This window comes from Macrotis lagotis, chromosome X, assembly GCF_037893015.1.
Source record: "Macrotis lagotis isolate mMagLag1 chromosome X, bilby.v1.9.chrom.fasta, whole genome shotgun sequence".
NCBI classification, from domain to species: Eukaryota; Metazoa; Chordata; class Mammalia; order Peramelemorphia; family Peramelidae; genus Macrotis; species Macrotis lagotis.
In genome coordinates this window covers 123,061,267-123,081,391 of record NC_133666.1, presented here as the reverse complement: position 1 = coordinate 123,081,391, position 20,125 = coordinate 123,061,267, and the positions used below count along the sequence as shown (strand labels likewise).

General features: G+C 35.8%; 1 protein-coding gene across 3 annotated transcripts in view; it reads right to left on the bottom strand.

Annotated features, from left to right (window-relative positions):
- Positions 1-947: 947 nt before the first annotated feature.
- Positions 948-20,125, bottom strand: part of IQCK (IQ motif containing K) — a 153,587-nt gene continuing 134,409 nt past the window's right edge. Inside the window, exon 9 of one of the 3 annotated variants that reach the window (XM_074205303.1) lies at positions 948-2,125. In XM_074205303.1, coding sequence (XP_074061404.1) covers positions 2,043-2,125 — 83 coding nt within the window. In that variant the 3' untranslated portion in view covers positions 948-2,042. The remainder of the gene's footprint in view (positions 2,126-20,125) is intronic. The other 2 variants (XM_074205306.1, XM_074205300.1) reach the window with 2 other exon arrangements.

Genomic DNA, 20,125 nt, shown 5'->3' with positions numbered 1-20,125 from the left:
CGATGTAACTTTCCTCTAAGCTGTTATCAAAATGTCTAAGGTGACTATGGCCTAGATGGCAGGAGTGGTTTCTCTTTGTAAATGCTACTGCTGAAAAGCAAATAAAAATGAAAGTGTTTATAGTCCTTGGACAATTTTATTTCAGTTATCAGATGTGTTTTTAAGGTTCTGTTTTTGGCAGCATTTAAAGATGGGAATGAGCTAATAAATTGTAATTTGGGGTGGAGAGGTAAAGAAAAGAGAGGGTCATTGTTTTCCTAATAACCTCACATGACTCATACATACAAAGATCTTTCCTGGCCATGGTCTGTGATAGCAATTGCCCCAGAAAGCAAAGTGTGACAAGGCATCTCTGTTTATTATGGCACCTCCATTTATTATTTGTGTAAACAAGATGTGTTTACTTTTAACTTTGGGTAAGATGACCTACAAATAGCACGTCCATGATTAAAACACACAATTGTAAGCACAAATTATAAATCTCTCAACATCACGTTAGCAAAAGCCACTCTGGGACCATAAAAGCACCATGTCCCTTTTCGGTGTAAAGCTGGATTCATCCCAGTTTTCACCTCTTTCAGATTGGGAGAGGGGGAGGTTGGGGCAGAGTAAAGAACAGCAATTCTGAAACCCTACAGTGCTTTCAAAACTTTATGATGAAGTGCTGCAGTATTTATAATGTGGCTGTTCCATGGTTTAAGAGAAATCCGATGATGAAGCTGTGGGTTCTATGCACCCCAGGGGCCTCCAGGCACCCCCTTGATTCTGGAAAAAGGTACTGCTTAATTATCTTTGAAAAGGATGCCTTTTTCACTCAGAATTAACCAGGTTGTCTCGTTTGGTGACAGCTGAGTTTGGACTTCAGGCCCAACCAAAAGCTGTACAAAAAGGGAACATTGTAGCTTTTCTAATCAAATGATTCAACTATTATTATACCAGCTTACAGGATTACCCAGCAGGTGCTTTTTATTAATTGATTAAGAGCAGAAGCTCCCTTTTGATAATTATATATTTATTAAATGTATTAATGTGTGTTTTATAATGTATTCCCCCCACCGCTGCTGACCATTGCATACTTACAAAGAACACCTTTAAAGAATTTTCAAGACAATCAATGTGTACCATAAATGACTGTATATAAGAATACAAATTAAGAAGGTTGTAAAGCATGGGTAGATATGTTTTATTTTCAAAATGCTGTTCTTAACGAAAAATAAAGGCTTTACTATTTACGTACAATGTTTGTTGTAACTTGTTAAACACAACAATTTCCTTCATAATCAGGCCCTAAGGCTATTCTCAAAACCTCAGATATTGTAAATCTGAGAATGACTGTGAACTTGACATTAATTTCAGCAGAAAGCTAAAGACCTTTTTACCATATTGTTGGCCTAGAGGTTTGAGCTGAAAACTCATTCGTTTTGTTGCTTGCATTTGCACTCCTGTAGGTTCTAGTAAATGTTAAAGATTGTCATGACCCCCCAAAAAAATACTGTTCTTTGAAATTAACTACTGCAATAGCAAAGGAATTTAAAATGAACAAATTCTTTCAAAAGACTATAGCTTCAGATAAAGAAAATCAGAATTCCCAGGTTTGGGATCTCAGTTTAAAAATGAATCAACCTAGTAGCTCACAAAAGGTGGGGATATGAATTTGAATGCTTAGAGAGAACCAGAAAATAGTGCACTGGTAATAAATGATTTGCATTATCTGTTGGGACTAGGAAATCTGCAGCTAGAGTACCAATGTCATCCTGCATTTCAGAAACAGTTTTATACCACAGGAGGGAAATATCTAGAGATCAGTGACTGAAAGGGAAATGTAATGTTTGCAAGAATTCCAGACTGGAACTTTCTTCCCAAGTAGAGTAAGATTATTGACAAATGTTCTAAAGAATCATAAGATCAAGTTTGTACATAATCATAAACTACACCTGCATATAAAGCTTTGCTTTTGATGTGTTCACCAGTAACCCTTCATTTTTCCAGCATCCAAAGAACTTTTACATCTAAGACTTAAGAATGCAAGAGGCAAATACCATTTATTTGCCTGGGTCATCTATAACAGTGCTTGGTTCAGGCTGCAGATTGGTAGGTGGTTCTTCATCCTCTAATGTACATTTCACTGTAAAACAAAAAAGACTCATTAAAAGATACTCTGGGGAAAACACTCTCTAACAAAGACACTACAAATATGAGATGACTCTTAAGGTATGTTTGTGTATGGGGAATGGGCACTTTATGGACTGCTTACCATCACAAGTTTAAAACCTCATCATATCAGAAAGCCCCAAACTGAGTTTGTTTCCCAGATTCATTTCAAGGGAAGGTCAAAAGTGTTATTTTCAGGTCTTGTAACTTTGAAGAAATTTTGCTGAATTATTATGGAAGATTTCAGTTTCACAGTTCAACACATTTCCCTCACCCCCCAAAGAATCAAAATCAGGATATCACTGAGGACAACAACAAGGTCACTGGAGATTCATTTCTTGTATGTCACAGTCTGGGCAAGAATGTGATCCAGGTGATTTCCCCTGTTCTGCCAAACAGGAAAGACAGCTAAAGACAAGAGCTGGGTTGTTTGTGAAAGTAATTAATTCTAAAAAGATAAAAGCTTCCCCCCCCAAAAAAAATGGGGGGGAAGGAGAAAATGAAGCCCAGCTGAAAACTAATTCTTGGAATTCTGTGCTTCTGCTAGCATTTTTTTGCCTGCCCATTATTGTTATTACATAAAACTTAGTGTATACCCTTCTTGTAGATGAGGCATTGTTTATAAAGACAATGTTTTTCCCTACCAAAGAGGAACCAAATTTTAATTATCCATACTATCTGGTTCTCCTACAGGGTTGCAAGATTAGCCTGTCCAAAATGTACTGACCCTATGTGGGTTCAGACCCCTAATGTTAGTGTCAGTAGCAATGCAGGCAAGCTCACTGACCTCAACAAAGTAGTCTTCTGTAACCCTGAAGGGTTCAGAAAAACTTGCCTTCAGAAATAGCTATATTGAGAAGATGAGCTGGGGAAAAGAATGAGTAGCCCAGGCATGTAAGGCCTTTGCTATTGTGAGCTATATGTCATGTAACTGGACATTATCCTGAATTTTTTATTTGTTTGATTCTATTGAAGTCACTGTGAGTTCCATTTTCCATTACTAATTTATGACAGCTTTTTTTTTCCTGTGAAATTTGTTAAAGTGAATAGAGCTAGGGGTGGCTAAGTGGCACAGTGGATAGGGCACCCAGCCCTGGAGTCAGGAGTACCTGAGTTCAAATTCAGCCTCAGACACTTAATAATTACTTAGTTGTGTGGCCTTGGGCAAGTCACTTAACCTCATTGCCTTGCAAAAACTAATAAAAAAAATTAATAGAGCTAAAATATCTTAGACATTTTGAACATTTTTATCCATCATGTAGTTAGACAGTCTAGCACAAATACAACTCTCCAGTTGTAAAGACTGGCTTTTCAGTTTTCTAGGCCAATCAATCATCTCTACACTCAAATAATCACAAAACTAGATATCTCCCTTTCAGGTTGAAGCTTAATCCACTAAGGAACACTCTTGGTCCAGCTGACCTACCTATCTTTCGACATAGGCTTAAACAGTCCCAGGTTTTTTTGTTTTTTGTTTTAGTTTTTTTTCACAAGAATACAGGCAGATTATCAAACTGCCTAGATTCTAAAATATTTATCTACTTTGGGAAACAAGGAGATAGGAAATTTCATTAAGACTTGTACTTAATTTAAGGGACCTGTACTCAGGTCTTTGCCAAGTTAGACTCAGAACTTCACTTTAAAGTAATAGGGAACTTTTAAGGAAGAGAGAATGAGGAAATGGGAAGATAATGAATGCTAAATTTTTATTGCATCTAATTGTACTGTATTTTAAGAAATCTAAGAATCACAGCCAAATTGTAGATCATGATCAGAAAGTAGATAGGTGGCACAGTGGAGAGAGCACCGACCCTGGAGTTAGGAGGACCTGAGTTTAAATTCAGCTTCAGACACTTAATAATTACCTGGCTGTGTGACCTTAGACAAGTCACTTAGTCCCATTGCCTTGCTGAGAGAGAGAGAGGGAATGAGGTTAGAAGCATGCTGTTATACAGTATCTCCCCATGGTATAACAATATGCACACATCTACTTTAGCTAATCTTAAGACTGGGAATACTGCAAAATCAGAATTGAAATGAATTTTAGAGAACTTTTAGTTCAGAGGTCAAGCATGAGACTTGAATAATCTTCAAAAGAGCCCAAACTAGATGAAAATGTAATTGGGAAATGTTTAACAAAACAAGTAACAATGTAGAAAACATAGATAATGAGCTAAATATGTGGCCCACAGAGATTCTTACACTTTTGTGGCTTTCAATCCTATTTGAGTTAATTATCACTGATCTAGATGAATCCCTTTTACAATGTCCCCTGCTTCCACTTGGAGATGTCAAATGTCAAGCAAGCTACCATCTCTAGAAGAAGCAACTGTTGACATTTTTGTTGTTGCAATAGCTAGACATACCAAATTTAGACAGATCTTGGAAGTGTTTGGGTTCTTGTCATACCTCTTCTATTTATCATACTTTTTACTTTAGGAAATAGAACCTGCATCAGGTATGAAAACAAAAACAACAAAACTCAGTTGATTAAATTCCCTGTTCCATCCACATCATTAGTCCCTTTAGCAAGTTTCCCTTACACAATGGAGTTAATAGTGTTGTCAGAATGTTCTTCTTGAAAGTAACCCAAACTCCTTGGGCCAACATCCTCTGTAGAATTTGGGGGCCATGAGTTCCTACTTATCTTTTCTTTGAATTTTTGCAATCTTTTTCCTAAATCTAGAGTGTGAAGCAAGCTGACTTCTTTTTTTTTATTGGTAGTTGAAATAGTCACTTTGTCCCAAGGTTCCAGGTGAGCAGAACAGGTTTGGCAGAGCAGTTTCCTTGGCCTCCTGCTCTGCCTTTGAGGTAGAAAATTAATATTAATGCAAGCCCAGCATTTATCAGCTGCTCTGGTTCTAACAAAGTGTGCCAGCAGAGAAGAGGCTAAAGAACAGAAGTTGAGGACGAGCATTTTTTTGTAAGACAGTGGGGTTAAGTGACTTGCCCAAAGTCACACAGCTAAGTAATTATTATGTGTCTGAAATGAGATTTGAACTCAGGTCCTCCTGACTCCAGGGCTGGTGCTTTATCCACTGTGCCACCTACCTGCCCCAAGGACAAGCATTTTTAAGAAATAGGATGAGACACCAGCACAACAGACAAAAAAGAAATAGAGAGGTTAGAAGAGTGGTATGGCATGACAGGGGAAGTATGGACTTGGATTCAGAACGTTTCCACGTGCAATTTCTAACTGATGTTATTATCATGTGACTTAAGGCAAAGCCCTTCACCTTTCTAGGTCTCATTTATTTCAGGTGAAGTATTAGTCTAGACTAGGACCAGTTCTAGGCTCTTGGACAAGGGTCCTTTACATCTGTTATTCTCTGAAAAAGGAAATAGTAACATTACATAGGCCTTTATTAGACCCAAGAAACTTAACTTGCTAATAACAACTAAATGTTATTAATTTTTATTATTATTATTATTATTATTATTAGATATAACTGTTAAATGACTGGAGGCAGCTCAGATACTTCCTAGCTGTGTGACCCTGGGCAAATCACTTAACCTCTACCTTGCCTTAATTCATTAGAAGGAAAAGAAAATTTCTCAAGTATCTTTGCCAAGAAACCCCATAGACAGCATTTGGGGGAGGGGTCTGTGGTCTACAGGGTCATGATGAAGGAGTCATTTATGATGAGTCATGACTGAATAGCAACAATTAAATGACTACTGTATGCAAAACACTGGGAGATATAAAGGTTAGATAGAACAAAGTCTTTCCCCTAATGAAGCTTAGTTAGGTCCAGAAATGCTTCCTTACTATGGGTATGTTTTTAACATTTCATTGCAGCTGAACAGAGCTAGACCTATCGTGAAATGAACTGGCCTTTAGATGCCACCATCTTGGGGGGGGGAGAGTTGGGGTTGCTTCTTTCTCTCCCTTCCAAGGGCTCTGGTCACCTAACTGGTAGTCTCTTAGTCTCTCTCTCTCTCTCTCTCTCTCTCTCTCTCTCTCTCTCTCTCTCTCTCTCACACACACACACACACACACTTTGTGCTGCCTTGTCCCTAAAACTACCATTCCCCATTTTCCAAGACCTCTTAACCTGAGGAAGCTGGAGAGCTGAGAGTAATATATTTTGGGGGGAGGGGTGGCAATATACTGGAGACTTGCCCCCTGTGACCCTCCTCTATTATCAACAAATTCCCCTTCAGTCTCAATTTCTTATTCTCACATTCCTTTCCAGCCCCATTTATTCTGAAGACAGGTAGGTTTCATCTCACATACCCTCCAAATCATACTTGTAGGAGCTGGCATGCTTCTAGCCCTTACCACCCTTGTTTTCAGATTTTTCTCTGTTTTCATCCATCACCCAATAGCTACTTTTGCTCCTTTAAATTTCATTCAATATAAAGCTGAGTCCTTGGGGCACTTGACCTTCTTCCCCTTGGACCTTAAAGATTACAGTGGAGAAGACTAGTGACTTTTCACATTGGGCAGACCATCTCACCCCTGGGGATTTTTGCACCCCCAAGCCTGGAATCCTTTCTCCACCCCTACCTGCTGGGTTCCCTTGCTTCCTTCAAGTCCCAGCTGAAATGTCACTTTAGGAAACCTTTCCCAATCTCTCTTAATTCTAGTGCCAGACTTCTGTTCATGCTAATTTTGCCTATTTCTCATTTGTACATAGTTGTTAGCATGTATCTTCCCTGCTAGAGTGTGAGCTCCTTAAGAATAAAGATTGTCTAATACCTTTCTTGTTTCCCCCCACACACACATACACAGTACTCCAGTATCCCCTAGTAAGGTTCATTTTTTTTAAATTTTATTTAAGGCAATGGAATTAAGTAACTTGCTCAAGGTCACACAACGTGTCTGAGATCACATTTGAACTTGGGTCCTCCTGACTCCAGGGCCCATGTTCTATCCACTGTACCACCTAGCTTGTGCCCCCCAAATACATTTCAGCAAATGTTTATTGACTACCTGAATGTCTAGCTCCTTGTTATTTATCACCTGTGGACTGCTCCTCCCCAATAATACCTAGCTCTCAGCTATTCTTTCCCAATGCCTGCCCTATATTCAAATAATCTACACTTTTTAGGTCCTTTATGACTCCTGAATTCCCTGTTGTGGGAATTCTCTATCTTTAAACTATTTTAACCTTCACAAAAGAACCCTTTTCCTCATCCCCAACTAAATTGACTTCAAGTGCTGAAATTCCTAAATATAATATTTGAAGTTATAGATAGGAAAGGACTGGTTTTGCTGCTCCCCTTGTTTTCTATGCAGTTAGAAAGAGGGTCTGAAAAATGTGTTCTTAACCATTGTGTCATGGACCACACACCTCTACTTTGGCATTTGGGTGAAGCCTATTGGCCCATTTTCTGAATATTGTTTTTAATTACAAAGGAAACCAAAAGTTTGAAAATAAAAATGCAATTTTGTTCCTTTCCAAGTTCACAGAGACCACCTGATCTCAGTCCATGAACCCTAGGCTACAGCTATGAATTATTTTTGTGGAATTGTATTTGTTGCCTTCCAGAGTGAAACTGTTTTCTTTCCCTGGCTCACAACTACCAGAAAGTCACTAGCCACATTAATAACTGTGAACAGCAAAGGCTGATTTTCCTTCCATTTCCCAGGTGATTATTCCCCTTTCTTGTTTACATTTTTAAATTCATGCAATATTCCTTAGGGGATTAAAACTCACTTTGACTACTAGTCTGCCAGTATGTAGGACATCCTACAGGCTTCTGCTTTGAAGAACTTCACATTCAGTTTTTGGCAGGAGGACAGGTGCCACATTCTGCTTGCTGCATGTCTCAGTGCCCCTCTATGGGCAATAACAAAGCCAATTCAAGAAGGGCTGTGATGAAAGAAAAGCTTAGAAACCCCGAAAGAAGAGCCAGATGAACAGCTGAGGACACTGGAATGTGGGGACTACTACAACCATGCATGATAATAAGTTGATAACAATACCAAAGTGCTTAAGGCCATTATTTCCTCTGAGTTCAGTCTGTGACCTGAGATAAACATTTCCATTAACTACTACCAAAAATAAAAAAAAAGCACAAAGTCATAAAGACTTCTTCAGTCTAATAATCCAAGAAGAAATCCAAATGCAGAGGGTTCAAAATCCAAGCCATTATTCATTTGGAATGAGTAGGGAAGACAGACTGAGCTGTAAAGATCCAACCTAAATAAAAAATGTGTATACCCATGTAAATATTGGTGTTCAAATGGAAAAACTTAATAATGGACGCTATAAAAAGACAATGAAATATACTTTCCTTTTTTCCTCAGAAAAGTGAAGAACTTTGAGAGAAACATGTTGCATATTTTGTCAGATGCAATCACAATATTGTTTATTTTTCCTTATTTGTTTCTTCTTTAAAAGGAAGAATTAATGGGGGGGGGGGGGTCAAGGGAAGGAAGAAAAGAGGAAAGGAGAATACATCCAGAAATAACTGATATGAACTCAAAGAACCCTAATAAAACTTATTTTTGAAATTAAAAAAGGATTAAAATAAGTACAGTTCAGCTGGAGACCAAAAGGGAGGCACTAAATACAAATCAAAAGAGTAGTTAAAATGATCTTGGTGTAGCATGCACTTTGGTGGAGAGCCAAGTTAATTATATCAAAACCATCAAATCTGTCTTGTAAAAGGTTGGGAGAATCTGTAAGTAGTTCCACCTGAAAAGTGAAGTCAAATAATTTTAAATAGCAATAATCAGATTTTTATTTTATAAATATTTTATAAATTTATAAATATTTTATAAATTTATAAATATTTTATAAATATTATTAGTAAAATGCCTTGTTGGATGAATTCCTAGAACAATAATATATTCTCCTGTACACAATGGTGAACTATAGAAATGTGACCTATAAATAATATTAGTTTACTATTAGGCCAATATCTTTTTTTTTAATTCCCTATTTTGCTACACCAGTCTGGACAGGTTAATTCCTCAAGTGGTGTGGTAGCTAGCCCTTCATGACCAAGGAAAGAGGGACTTGGGATAGTCAGCCAGTAATTTAGATTACAGATCAGAAAGCTATAGGAAGGATTATTACAGACATGGTCAATGAGGTGAGCAAATTACATCTTTTAAAATAATTACTTCTCAAACCAAAGGACATTTATCTTGCAACCTCAAGAATATGGAATATGACTGACAAACCAAGGAGCAGAGTTAGGTTCAAGGTTTTCTTTCCCACTAGGCAACATTTGAAAATGACAATCCTATATTTCTGTCACTGAGGGTATATGACCTTTCATTATAATACATGGAAATTAGAGAAATTAAATGTTGGGGAAGCCTTAGGTCATCTAGTCTATTTTTATGTTAAAATTAGAGCAACTAATGAACTAATACAGATGAAGTAATTTGTCTTAAGATACATAGTTACACATGATTAATATGGATATATGCTTAACATAGTTATACACGTATAACCTATATTAGATTACTTTCTATTGGGGTGGGGGGAGGGAATGGGAGGGAAGGAGAAAAAATTTAAGACTCAAACCTTACAAAAAAATGACTGATGAAAACTATCTTTGCATGTAGTTGGAAAAAAATAAATTTTTGAAAAAGATACACAGTTACAAAGTGTCAAAACTGGGATTCAAACTCAGGTCTGCTAACTTCAGTTTTAGTACTCTCTTCCATGGGTTTTGGTTTAGGTACAAATGGAACTTGTATTTTATAGTTATTATCACCATCCATGAAAAGACTCCTTTGTTCTGTTTGGTTGAACTAATCAGTCACTCTATCATCTATAATCTTTGTGCCCTTTAACAAATCCAATTCAACAAATATTCCACAAGATTTGTAACAAAATAAATACTGATATGCCACAGAGACTGGAATTTTCTGACTTTAATACTTTAAGCATTTATACAATCATTAAAAAGTATTTTTCCTAAACATGTGCATTGCTAAGACAGAAATAGATCCATGAATTGGACATACATATAAAAAATCTAAAACTGAACAAATTAAAAATGCCCAATTCAACATCAAAATAAAAATCTTGAAAATCCAAGAAGAGAGAAATAAAACTGAAAGTAAAAATAAACTAAGAGCTGGCTTATGGGGAAAAACAATATAACAGACAAAACATTGTTTAATTTCATTTTTTAAAAGAAAAAATCAAAGGTATCAAAAATGAAATGGGAGAAATACCCTACTAATAAAGATGAAAATTAAAGCAATTATGAGGAGCTATTTTGCCAGGTTACGTATCAGTAAAACTGACAAAGTGAATAGGTTGATATTTATAACCAGATTAGCAAAGAAGAAATAGCATACTTAAATAACCTTATCTCAGAAAAAAGGAAATAGAAAACTATAAATGAACTCCCTAAGAAAAAAACCCAGGACCAGATGTATCCACAGATGAATTTTACCAAACACTTAAAAAATAAGAAACTATTTGAAAAAACAAGTAAAGGAGTTCTACCAAATTACTTTTAAGATGCAAATAGTTTTGATACCTAAACTAGAGAGAGCAAAAACAAAGAAAGCTATTGGTCAATTTCCTTAATGAACACTGATACATAAAATGCTACAAGAAGATTATGGCAATTTATCACAAAGATCATACACTATGATCAGGTGCCAGGTTATGCCAGGAATATAGGATTTGTTCAATATTCAGAAAAACCATAAGCATAGTTCACCACGTAAATGACAAAAACAACAAAAATTATATGATCGTATTAATAAAATTTAACAGCCATTCCTGTTTAAAAAGAAAGCATAGAAATATATGAAACCTTTCTTGAAATGATAAATAATATCTAAAATCAAGAGCAAGCATTATTTGTAATGGTGATGAACTAAAAGCCTTTCTGGTGAGATCAGGGATGAAGCAAGGATGCTCATTATCTTCACTATTATTTAATATTGTATCAGGAATGCTAGCTATAACACTAAGACAAAAGAAACTGAAGAAATAAAAATATACAAGGAAGAAAAAAAATCATCTTTGCATTTGAAATGATGGTGGAGTTGGAGAACCCTAGAGAATCAACTTAAAAAACTAAAACTTGAAAAATTAACAACTTTTGTAAAGTTGCTGAATTTAAAAATAAACCCACATCAGCATTTTTATATATTACCAACAAATGCCAGCAAGAAGAGACAGAGAAATTCCATTTAAAATAACTACTGACAATATAAAATATTGGGGAGCTAAGATAAAACCAGGGACTTTAAGAACAATTACAAAACACTTTTCACACAAATATAGATCTAAGCAATTAGAGAAATATTAACTGTTCTTGGGTAGGTTGAGTCAATATAATAAAAATTATAATTCTACTTAATTTACTTATTCAGTGATAAATCTGTCAAACTACCAAAAAAAGTATTTTATAGATCTAGAAAAAATTTCAGAATTTATCTGTGGAAGAAAAGATCAAGAATATCAAGGGAATCAATGAAAAAAAGTGAAGGAAGGTAACCCAGCAATATCAGGTTTCAAAATATATTACAAAGTAGTAATCTTCAAAACAATCTAGTACTGGCTAAGAAATAGTTATGGATCAGTGGAATAGACTGGGTATACAATACACAATAGTAAATGATTATAGTAATCTAGTGCATGATAAACCCAGATACACAAGCTTTGGGAGTTGGGAAAACTTAGCAGTTTGGCAGAAATTAAGCATAGATAGACATCTCACACCATATTCCAAGCTAAGGTCCAAATGGGTGAATGATCTAGATATGAGTTATATCATAAGCAAATTAGGGGAACATGGGAAAATGTATCTATGGATAAGGGAAGAGTATATGACCAAACAAGAGGATAACAGGAAGTAAATGGATCATTTTGATTACATGAAATAAAAAAGGTTTTGCACAAAGAAAACAAATGAAGCAAACCAAGAGGAAAGCAGAACACTCGAGGGAAAGCATTTCATCAAGTTTCTCTGATAAAGATTCCATTTCTCAAATATTTCTCAAAAAGGAACTGATGAGAAGGATAGTTTCAGGGGGAAAAAGGGAAGATTTATATGAATTCATGAAAAGTGAAGTGAATAGATCCAGGAGAATAGTAATAGTAATAGTAATAATAATATTTTAATGATGATCAATTATGAAAGACTTAGCTCTTTAATCAATACAAGATATAAGACAATCCCAAAGGACGCCTGGTTAAAAATGATTTCTGACTCCAAAGAGAAAGCTGATGAACTTTAAGTACAGATTGAAGCATATTTTTTTCACTTTTTTTTTATTTTTCTAGCTTTACAAAAACAAACATGTCAATATGGAAATATATTTTGCATAACTTCACATGTATAATTGCTTGCCTTCTCAGTGGTTGAGGGAGGTGCTGGAAAGAAGAAAAGAATACTCAAAATATTAAATATATATATATATAATTAATGATAGATAATATTAAAAATAAGGTATCTTTCACTTAATCAGTACTTCCCTGTCCCAAATCTTCCTGGTTCCCTGTGTATTGTAGCCTAGGTAGTTAATTACTTTTCCTTTCTCTAGTCTCTAATTCTGCCAAGGAATAAGCAAATAAAGCTAATAAATAGATGTCAAAATGTCCATATACACAAGTTAATAAACTTTATTCATAGACAAGCTTCTTAGACCTATACTTGAAGCCCATTTCCACTTATTTTAGGCATAACTCTAAAAAATGTGGTTATCTTACATGAATACCCATAGCAGATTTGAAGAAGCAATCTAGGAGAGAGCAAGATGTTAGAAGCAGGCACTATGATAGCAAAGAGAAGGTAAGGGGATCGAGAAAAGAGAAGAAACCTAGAAAACTGAATTCATAAAACAGTAATTTCAGAGCTACTGATATAGGAACAAATCTCCCTGCATAACTTAATATCCTCTGTGGGTAACACTGTATTACAGAAGATGTTCATCCTTATGGCTCTGAGTCATCCAGAAAATACTAAATTATGTAGCATAGTAGAATGGACTGAACATTGGATCTCAAGTCAGTCTACCTGGGTTCATATCCCAGCTCTGCTACTTACTTCCTCTGTATCTTTGGGCAAAGTATTTCACCTCTGGGCCTCAGCTGTCTCATTTGTAAGGACTCTGCACCAAATTAATATTCTTTCAAGTTCTAAATCTGTTATCCTTTACAGTTGTTGTTGAGTCATATATGATTCTTCATGACCTCATCTGGAGTTTTCTTGGCAAAGATACTGGGATGGCTTGCCATTTACTTCTCCAGCCCATTTTACAGATGGGGAAACTGAAGCAATTAAGGCTAGCTAACTTGCCCAGTGATGAGCTGCCCTAGATTCTAAAATTAGGCACTTCATTTCTCTGGGTCTTAGTTTCTTCACCTATAAAATGAATAGACAGGACTAGATGACCTCTACATTCTCTTCAACTTTAAAGTTATGACAATATGTTAAGTACATAACATTTAAGGAGGCAAAGGCATGTATAATGCATTTTTTAAAAGTCCCACCATTAATAGTTAAAATAAAACAAGTTTTGGTGCTTGTGAGAAGCAGTATGGCAACGTAGAGGTAGCTAAGTAGCTCAGTGCATATGGAATGCCAGGCCTGAAGTCAGAAAGTCTCATGTCTCTGAGTTCAAATCTGGCCTTGAACACTTACTAATTGTGTGACCCTGGGCAAGTCATTTAACCCTATTTGCCTCAGTTTCCTCATTTGAAAAATGAGCTGAAGAAGGAAATAGCAAATCACTCCAGTATCTTTGCTAAGAGTCATGAAGTGTCAGACACATTTGAAATAACTGAACAACAACATGTTAGTACAGTAGACTGAGAGATGGTCTTGGAGCCTGGAAGATCAAATCCATTTCTGACTCTGGGCAAGTCATTTACTCTCTCTCTCTCTCAGTGCTGTGGATCAGGGAAATCAATCTTAAATACAACTTAATCTTTGGCTGCAAATTGACTTGGGAAACTACAAGTTAACATTATCTATGTTGTATTGTACTTTTATTTAGCTCCTTAAGCATTTCCCAGGTCCATTTTAATATGGCTCCTGCAGCATTGGGCAGTTTTGCTAGTCCATTGTGGCCACAGGTTGGACACTTCCACTCCAAGCTATTCTCAAAGACAATAAATTGCAGAGAACTTGCTGACCTACAATTGGAAGAGGGAGTTTCCTCATCTGGGAATTTCCTATTTCAATAGTTCTTACTAAGGAAATCTGAAATTAACTGGAAAGTTCACTTATGTGGAACACCCTTTTTCTTCATACCAGATAAATGAGGTCTTTACTGTAGTGTTATTTTAGGAAGTAAGTCTCATTATTTAAAACCATTACTAAGTTCCTAGGGAAAATTATGAGCTGATCATTCACTAAAAGTTGCCATGTTTTAGTAATTGGCAGACAATATTACTAAAGTAAACTCCCTAAGAAACATTTTTTAAGGCAACATTACAGTTGTAACTTCCTTTGTGCAGGAAGGGTCAGCATCCATAAGGTCAAAAGAATCATAGAATTATGGAAGACTGAGAAGGGATCTTAGCAATTAGTACAACCTTCTCATTTTACACAGAAACTGGGGCTCACAGAGGTTGTCACTTGCCAAAGGTCATACAAATAGTTGGTGACAGAGCTGGGGTATGAGCCCAAGTCTTCCAGCCAGAGGCTCTTTAAGAAATACCACACTTTTATTAAGGATTCCATTAACTTGGTTAACCTTACAGCTCTATTAAGAGAGACATTATAGCTCAGGTTTTACAGCTGTGTTTTAAAACAATCACATCGGATGTGTCCCAGTCATTGGCAACATTTAAAAGTTCCCTGCCTTCAAAAGATGTGTGAGTCATGGGTGTGAATGAATCCTGCAGAATCACATCAAGTAGTGTCTTATGACTTTTATTTATCACTACATTCTCAGCTGTTGCTGCTGCCAAGATTAAACCTTCAAAACATCCAAAGCATTTTGAATTAGCTTGAGGTAAACAGTCCACATCCAATTCTGATGGGCAATGACTTTGTATTTAAATGTTGTTTTATGAAAAATAAATTTTGTTCATTTTTGGACTGTTTCTATCGGCCAATAAATACATTTTCATAGTTTTAAAAGTATTCACTTAAATAATTGTTGCAGCATTAACTGGTCACTAAAATTCTTAACTCAAAACAGTAAGAGATAAGCTTCAATTTATAAAAATCCACTCTACAAAAATTCCAAATTTATAAATGGTGTTAAATGAGGTGGGGTAAAAAGATATTCACATTCCAGGGGATTTGACCACAGAGTTCCTTTCAATAATAGCTTCCCTGACACATCTAAAATATAGCTCAAGCAGAAGTACCTCAAGTAAATGGAGATACTGAATACTAAAACAGAAACTAACAGAGGAAATGAGCCTTTTTAGAAGGGTCTCCCCCATTATCTTGATCAACATTAAGTCTTTACCAGGGTTTTCTGGAAACCTCAAAACTACTCGTTAAACGATACAGGGACAAAAACTGGACCTAATATAAGGAATTTCAAATGAAGAAATGCCTTCTACCAATGCAAGTAGACAATGTATCTTGCATCAATCCATTGGAGCTGATTAGAGAGAGCACTGAGTAGATAAGTAACACACCCAGGGTCATCCAGGCTTCTCCTAACAGATCCCTCCACCCCTATGGTCTTTCCCTCTGATCTAATGAATCCATTTGAGAAGAGAGCCCTCTTTGGGCAACCCTCTAGCACTCTCAATTTGCTCTTACCATTTCCCCATACTGGGCAGAGGAAAAGGCTACCCTCCCACCCCTGCTTCTTAGCTTTATTTTATGTGTTATCTTCCGTGATTAGATTTTAAGATCCTTTGGGACAAAGACTTTCTTTCTCTTTGGAGCCCTTAACAAACACATATATACCCATTAGACTCCTTGGTCTCTATTTCATTATGGGTTAGAGAGTCAACCAATATCATTGTCAGCAATGACACTATGAAGGAATGCACTAGAGGAATTTTAGATACTTGAAAAAAGTTATCACATCTGCTCAAGGCTCCTGTTCTTGAAGCAAAATCTCCTCAGTTCTTTCAACTTAACCATGTTGTATGATTTTGAAGTTGTACTCTATGTGTGTCATACATCTTAACAATATCTGTTTTAAAACTTGTTATCCAGGAGAAATTACAGTACAGCCATTTAAGGCACAAGTCTGTGCCACACAAAACTGAAGGAAGGCTTACAATAAATATTTGCCTTAATGCTAAAAATCCTTAGTTTGGAGATAGCTCTTGCTCCAAATAGGCTATGGCCACATTGATGATAATCATACTTAATAGACCTCTGATACCAAACCATCTTAAACTAGCAATTTGTCTAAAAATTATTTTCTAAAAGTCCTGCACATTTGCAGTAATTATCACAAATAATTTAAAACTTAAGGATGAAAATACTGTTGTTTTCTCACCCTTACATCCTAAATGCTTTGATAAATATTTAATGGTCACCTACTATAACAGCATGGTGAAATGAACTCAGGATAAATCTGATTTTCCACCTCTCACACTAGTTGTGTGATCATGGACAAGTCATTCCCTCAGTTTGCTCACATATAAAACTAGGATAATAAGATCTGTCTTACTTATCTCCTCTGAAACTCACCTGAGACAGTGAATATAAATTGCTTTGTAAACCTTACAATGCTCATAAATGTCAGTTTATTATTAACAAATATTATTATTATGCACAAGGCTTTCACTTTGCTAGAAACTATGAATAGAACTAAGTTTCTGTCCTCAAGAAGTTTAAATTTAGTATTGGAAAATTTGTAAACAAAAATAACTGTAGTACAAGCCACTGTATCTGAATGTATACAAGAGGCATAGACACAATGCTTTAAGATGAAGGAGAGAGGATGACTTTTGGCTTGATATAAGAGATGGCATTTCAATGAGGCCTTAAAGAAATGATGGGATTTCATGCTGCAAAGATGTAAGTAAATGGCATTCTACTTAGAAAGCAGTGAAAAAAGGCACTGAGTTTGGAAAGTCTATAATATGTCGATCAGGAAATTCAGGAGAGATTTTGTGAGATAAACCTAGAAAGAGAGACTCAGGTTGAATGACTACAGCACTAACATCATGAGTTTATACTCTATGGTGTAGGCAATAGGAAACTACTAAATGATTTTGATTAGAGTGGCAATTCTACTACAGCAAAATTAACCAAGACCTTACAAGGACATTTTATTCCCTGAAGTTTCACCTGCATGTCACTTTGTGACTCTGCCTAATCTTATCTAAATAACATTCGTTCTGATACCTCCCCTTCCATGCTGACAACAAATAAGAATAACATTTAATACTAAATCTGGTCCATCATTTCTGAGTCAAACAAATCAGACTTAATCAAAAGATCAACACATAAGTGGATGTGTAACAATATGAAGGACAACCATACTAGAATATTTCTAATTCTTAGGCTACTGGGAAGAGTCACTCTCCCCTGGAGAAGCACTTTTCCCTTACTACTGCCTCTTGGAACTTTCCATAAGGCTACTAATTTTAGCTTCACTTTGGTGACTAAAGGGATACTCCAGGGTGATAATATCAGGGTTTTAATTAGATGACCAGTAGATGGGGGAATAAGGGTTGATTTCAACCTACTAAAAAATATTTGTGATTAGAAACTGAAAAATTCTCCCTATGTAAACATCCCATAGAGAGCTGGTTAAACTTTTCACAATTAAGTCTTAGCTAGATAAATCAAAGCAAGCTATCATTCCACAGGCAAGCAGGAGCCTAACACCTTATTGCCCACCTCAGAATCCTCCAAGTCTCTTAAACTGAAAGGCTCTGGATAGGTTTACATCAACAAGCTGCCCTAGGATTCTGAGGATTCCTTATCACTAAGAGAAAAAAGTAAAAATAATCCTTTGCAAATGGAAGCACTGAGATACCTGCTAAGACATTTCAGTCTCTACTAACTTGGGGAAAAGATCTCTGAAAGAGTCCTTTCCAGAAAACCCAGACTGAAGGTGCTCAGTTTTATTACACTAGTTTTTTTCTCTCTTTATTTCCAGTCTAGAAAGAGTCAAATCTGAAAACTGGCAGAAAGTGCAGGGCACTCAGGCCCTAAATATAGATCAGGGTGGTGAATTTAATGAAGCAGCAATGTTGGCTTAATGCTCATGAGTAAAATACATGCCAATGAAATGGAATGGCTTCTTCAAAGGGAAAGACTTAATGAAACACATGGTTCCTCCCCCCACCCCAACTTTCTCATTGTGGGGAAAGCCCCTTCTGACTTTAAAAATTCTACCACCATTTTAAGATTAGGGCCTGGTGGACACCTGGACAATGCATACAATCTCATTGTTTTTGACAGACTTCTTTGCAGACCTGACTGGGCTTATCTACAAAGCATTTATAAGTAACTTAATGATATGGAAAAATCTGTCTTAACATCAGTTACACTAAGAATATGTTCTATACAATGCCTTCTGTCCTTCTGGTGAATAGTAATATTTGAGTTGGACTTTGAATAATGAAATGAAGTCTAAACCTTTATCCCTTAGTATTGCTAATATAAATGGATCAAAGGGGTGAAATGAGGAGAACAATTTATGGTGTAAGTGTTGTAAAGACAAACAACTTTGAAAGACTGAAGAACCTTGATTGATGCAATGTTGAACCATGATTTTAGATGACTGATAATAAAAGAACCTCTGCACCTCTTGACAGAGTGCTGATGACTAAATATACAGAATAAGATAAACATTTTTGGACATGACCAATATTGGTATTTGTTTTATTTGATTGTCCATATTTGTTACAAGGATTTGGTTTTTCTATTAGGGGTTGTAAGAAGGGTTGGAGGGTGAGGAAAAAATTGAAAAAATAATTAGTTTTAAAAGAGCGGATGATTCCCTTCAGGGCTGTTACTAAATTCACTTTGGATGCTAACAATTGTAGAGCACTTTTGTTTATATGTGTGTCCTTTTATCTATAGCAGGGGAGGGGAGTGCCAGGCCAGCAAAGTCATTTGGACTGGTGCTGCTGTGGTAACTGCAGGTAGGACTTGAAATTCAATAACTCTAGGAGCTTTTTAGAGGTGAATTTTTGGAATGTTTGGATTTCAGGTGATTAATATTATAATATTCAAATAGCCCTTGACAGAAAAAAGATTTCTCACCCCTGATCTAAAGGGTTATAAACACAACAAATTTGGGATAATTTTCCTTTTTCTCTCTTCCTTTTCCCTAACAAATTTTCATTGCAAAGACTAGCCACAATAATGTGACAAACACAGCTGTTGTTGAAAGTGTTTTTATTAAAAGTGTATATATTTTGAAACAAAAAAAAACTCTCCTAGAGCACAACATGCCAAAGAAGGTCAACACCATAAAAATCAGAAGGAGAAATAGATTTGAATATCTATAATATATCATTTTTGATAGCCTGGCTTAGAAATGTTAAGCCTTAAACCCTGAATGATTTACCTATTATCTTTGATATGAAAATAAACAAGGTATAAATTGAGCCATAAAATATGACAAACTTTTTTAAATTTCTTGTATCTTTTTAAAAAGTCATTAATAATAATAATAATAATAATAATAATAATAATAATAACTGGGGCAGTTAGGTGGTGCAGTGGATAGAGCACTAGCCCTGGAGTCAGGAGGACTTGAGTTCAAATCCAGCCTCAGACACATGACATGCACTGTGTGACCCTGGGCAAGTTATTTAACCCCATCTGCCTCACATAAATAAAAATAAAAATAAAATAAAAAGTAATAGCCAACATTTATATAACAGTAATGGTGCAGTGGATAAAGTGCTGATCCTGGAGTCATGAAAACTTGAGTTCAAATTCTGTTTTAAACAATTACCAACCACAGATCTTGGGTCACTTAACCTCTGTCTACTTCAGTTTCCTAATCTATAAAATGGGAATAATAATAGCATCTATCTTCCAAGTTGTTGTGAGAATTAAATACAATATTTATAAAGGCCTTTGCAAACTTAAAAATGCTCTATAAATGCTAACTTTATCTTAATATTTTAAGGATTGCTAGTGATAG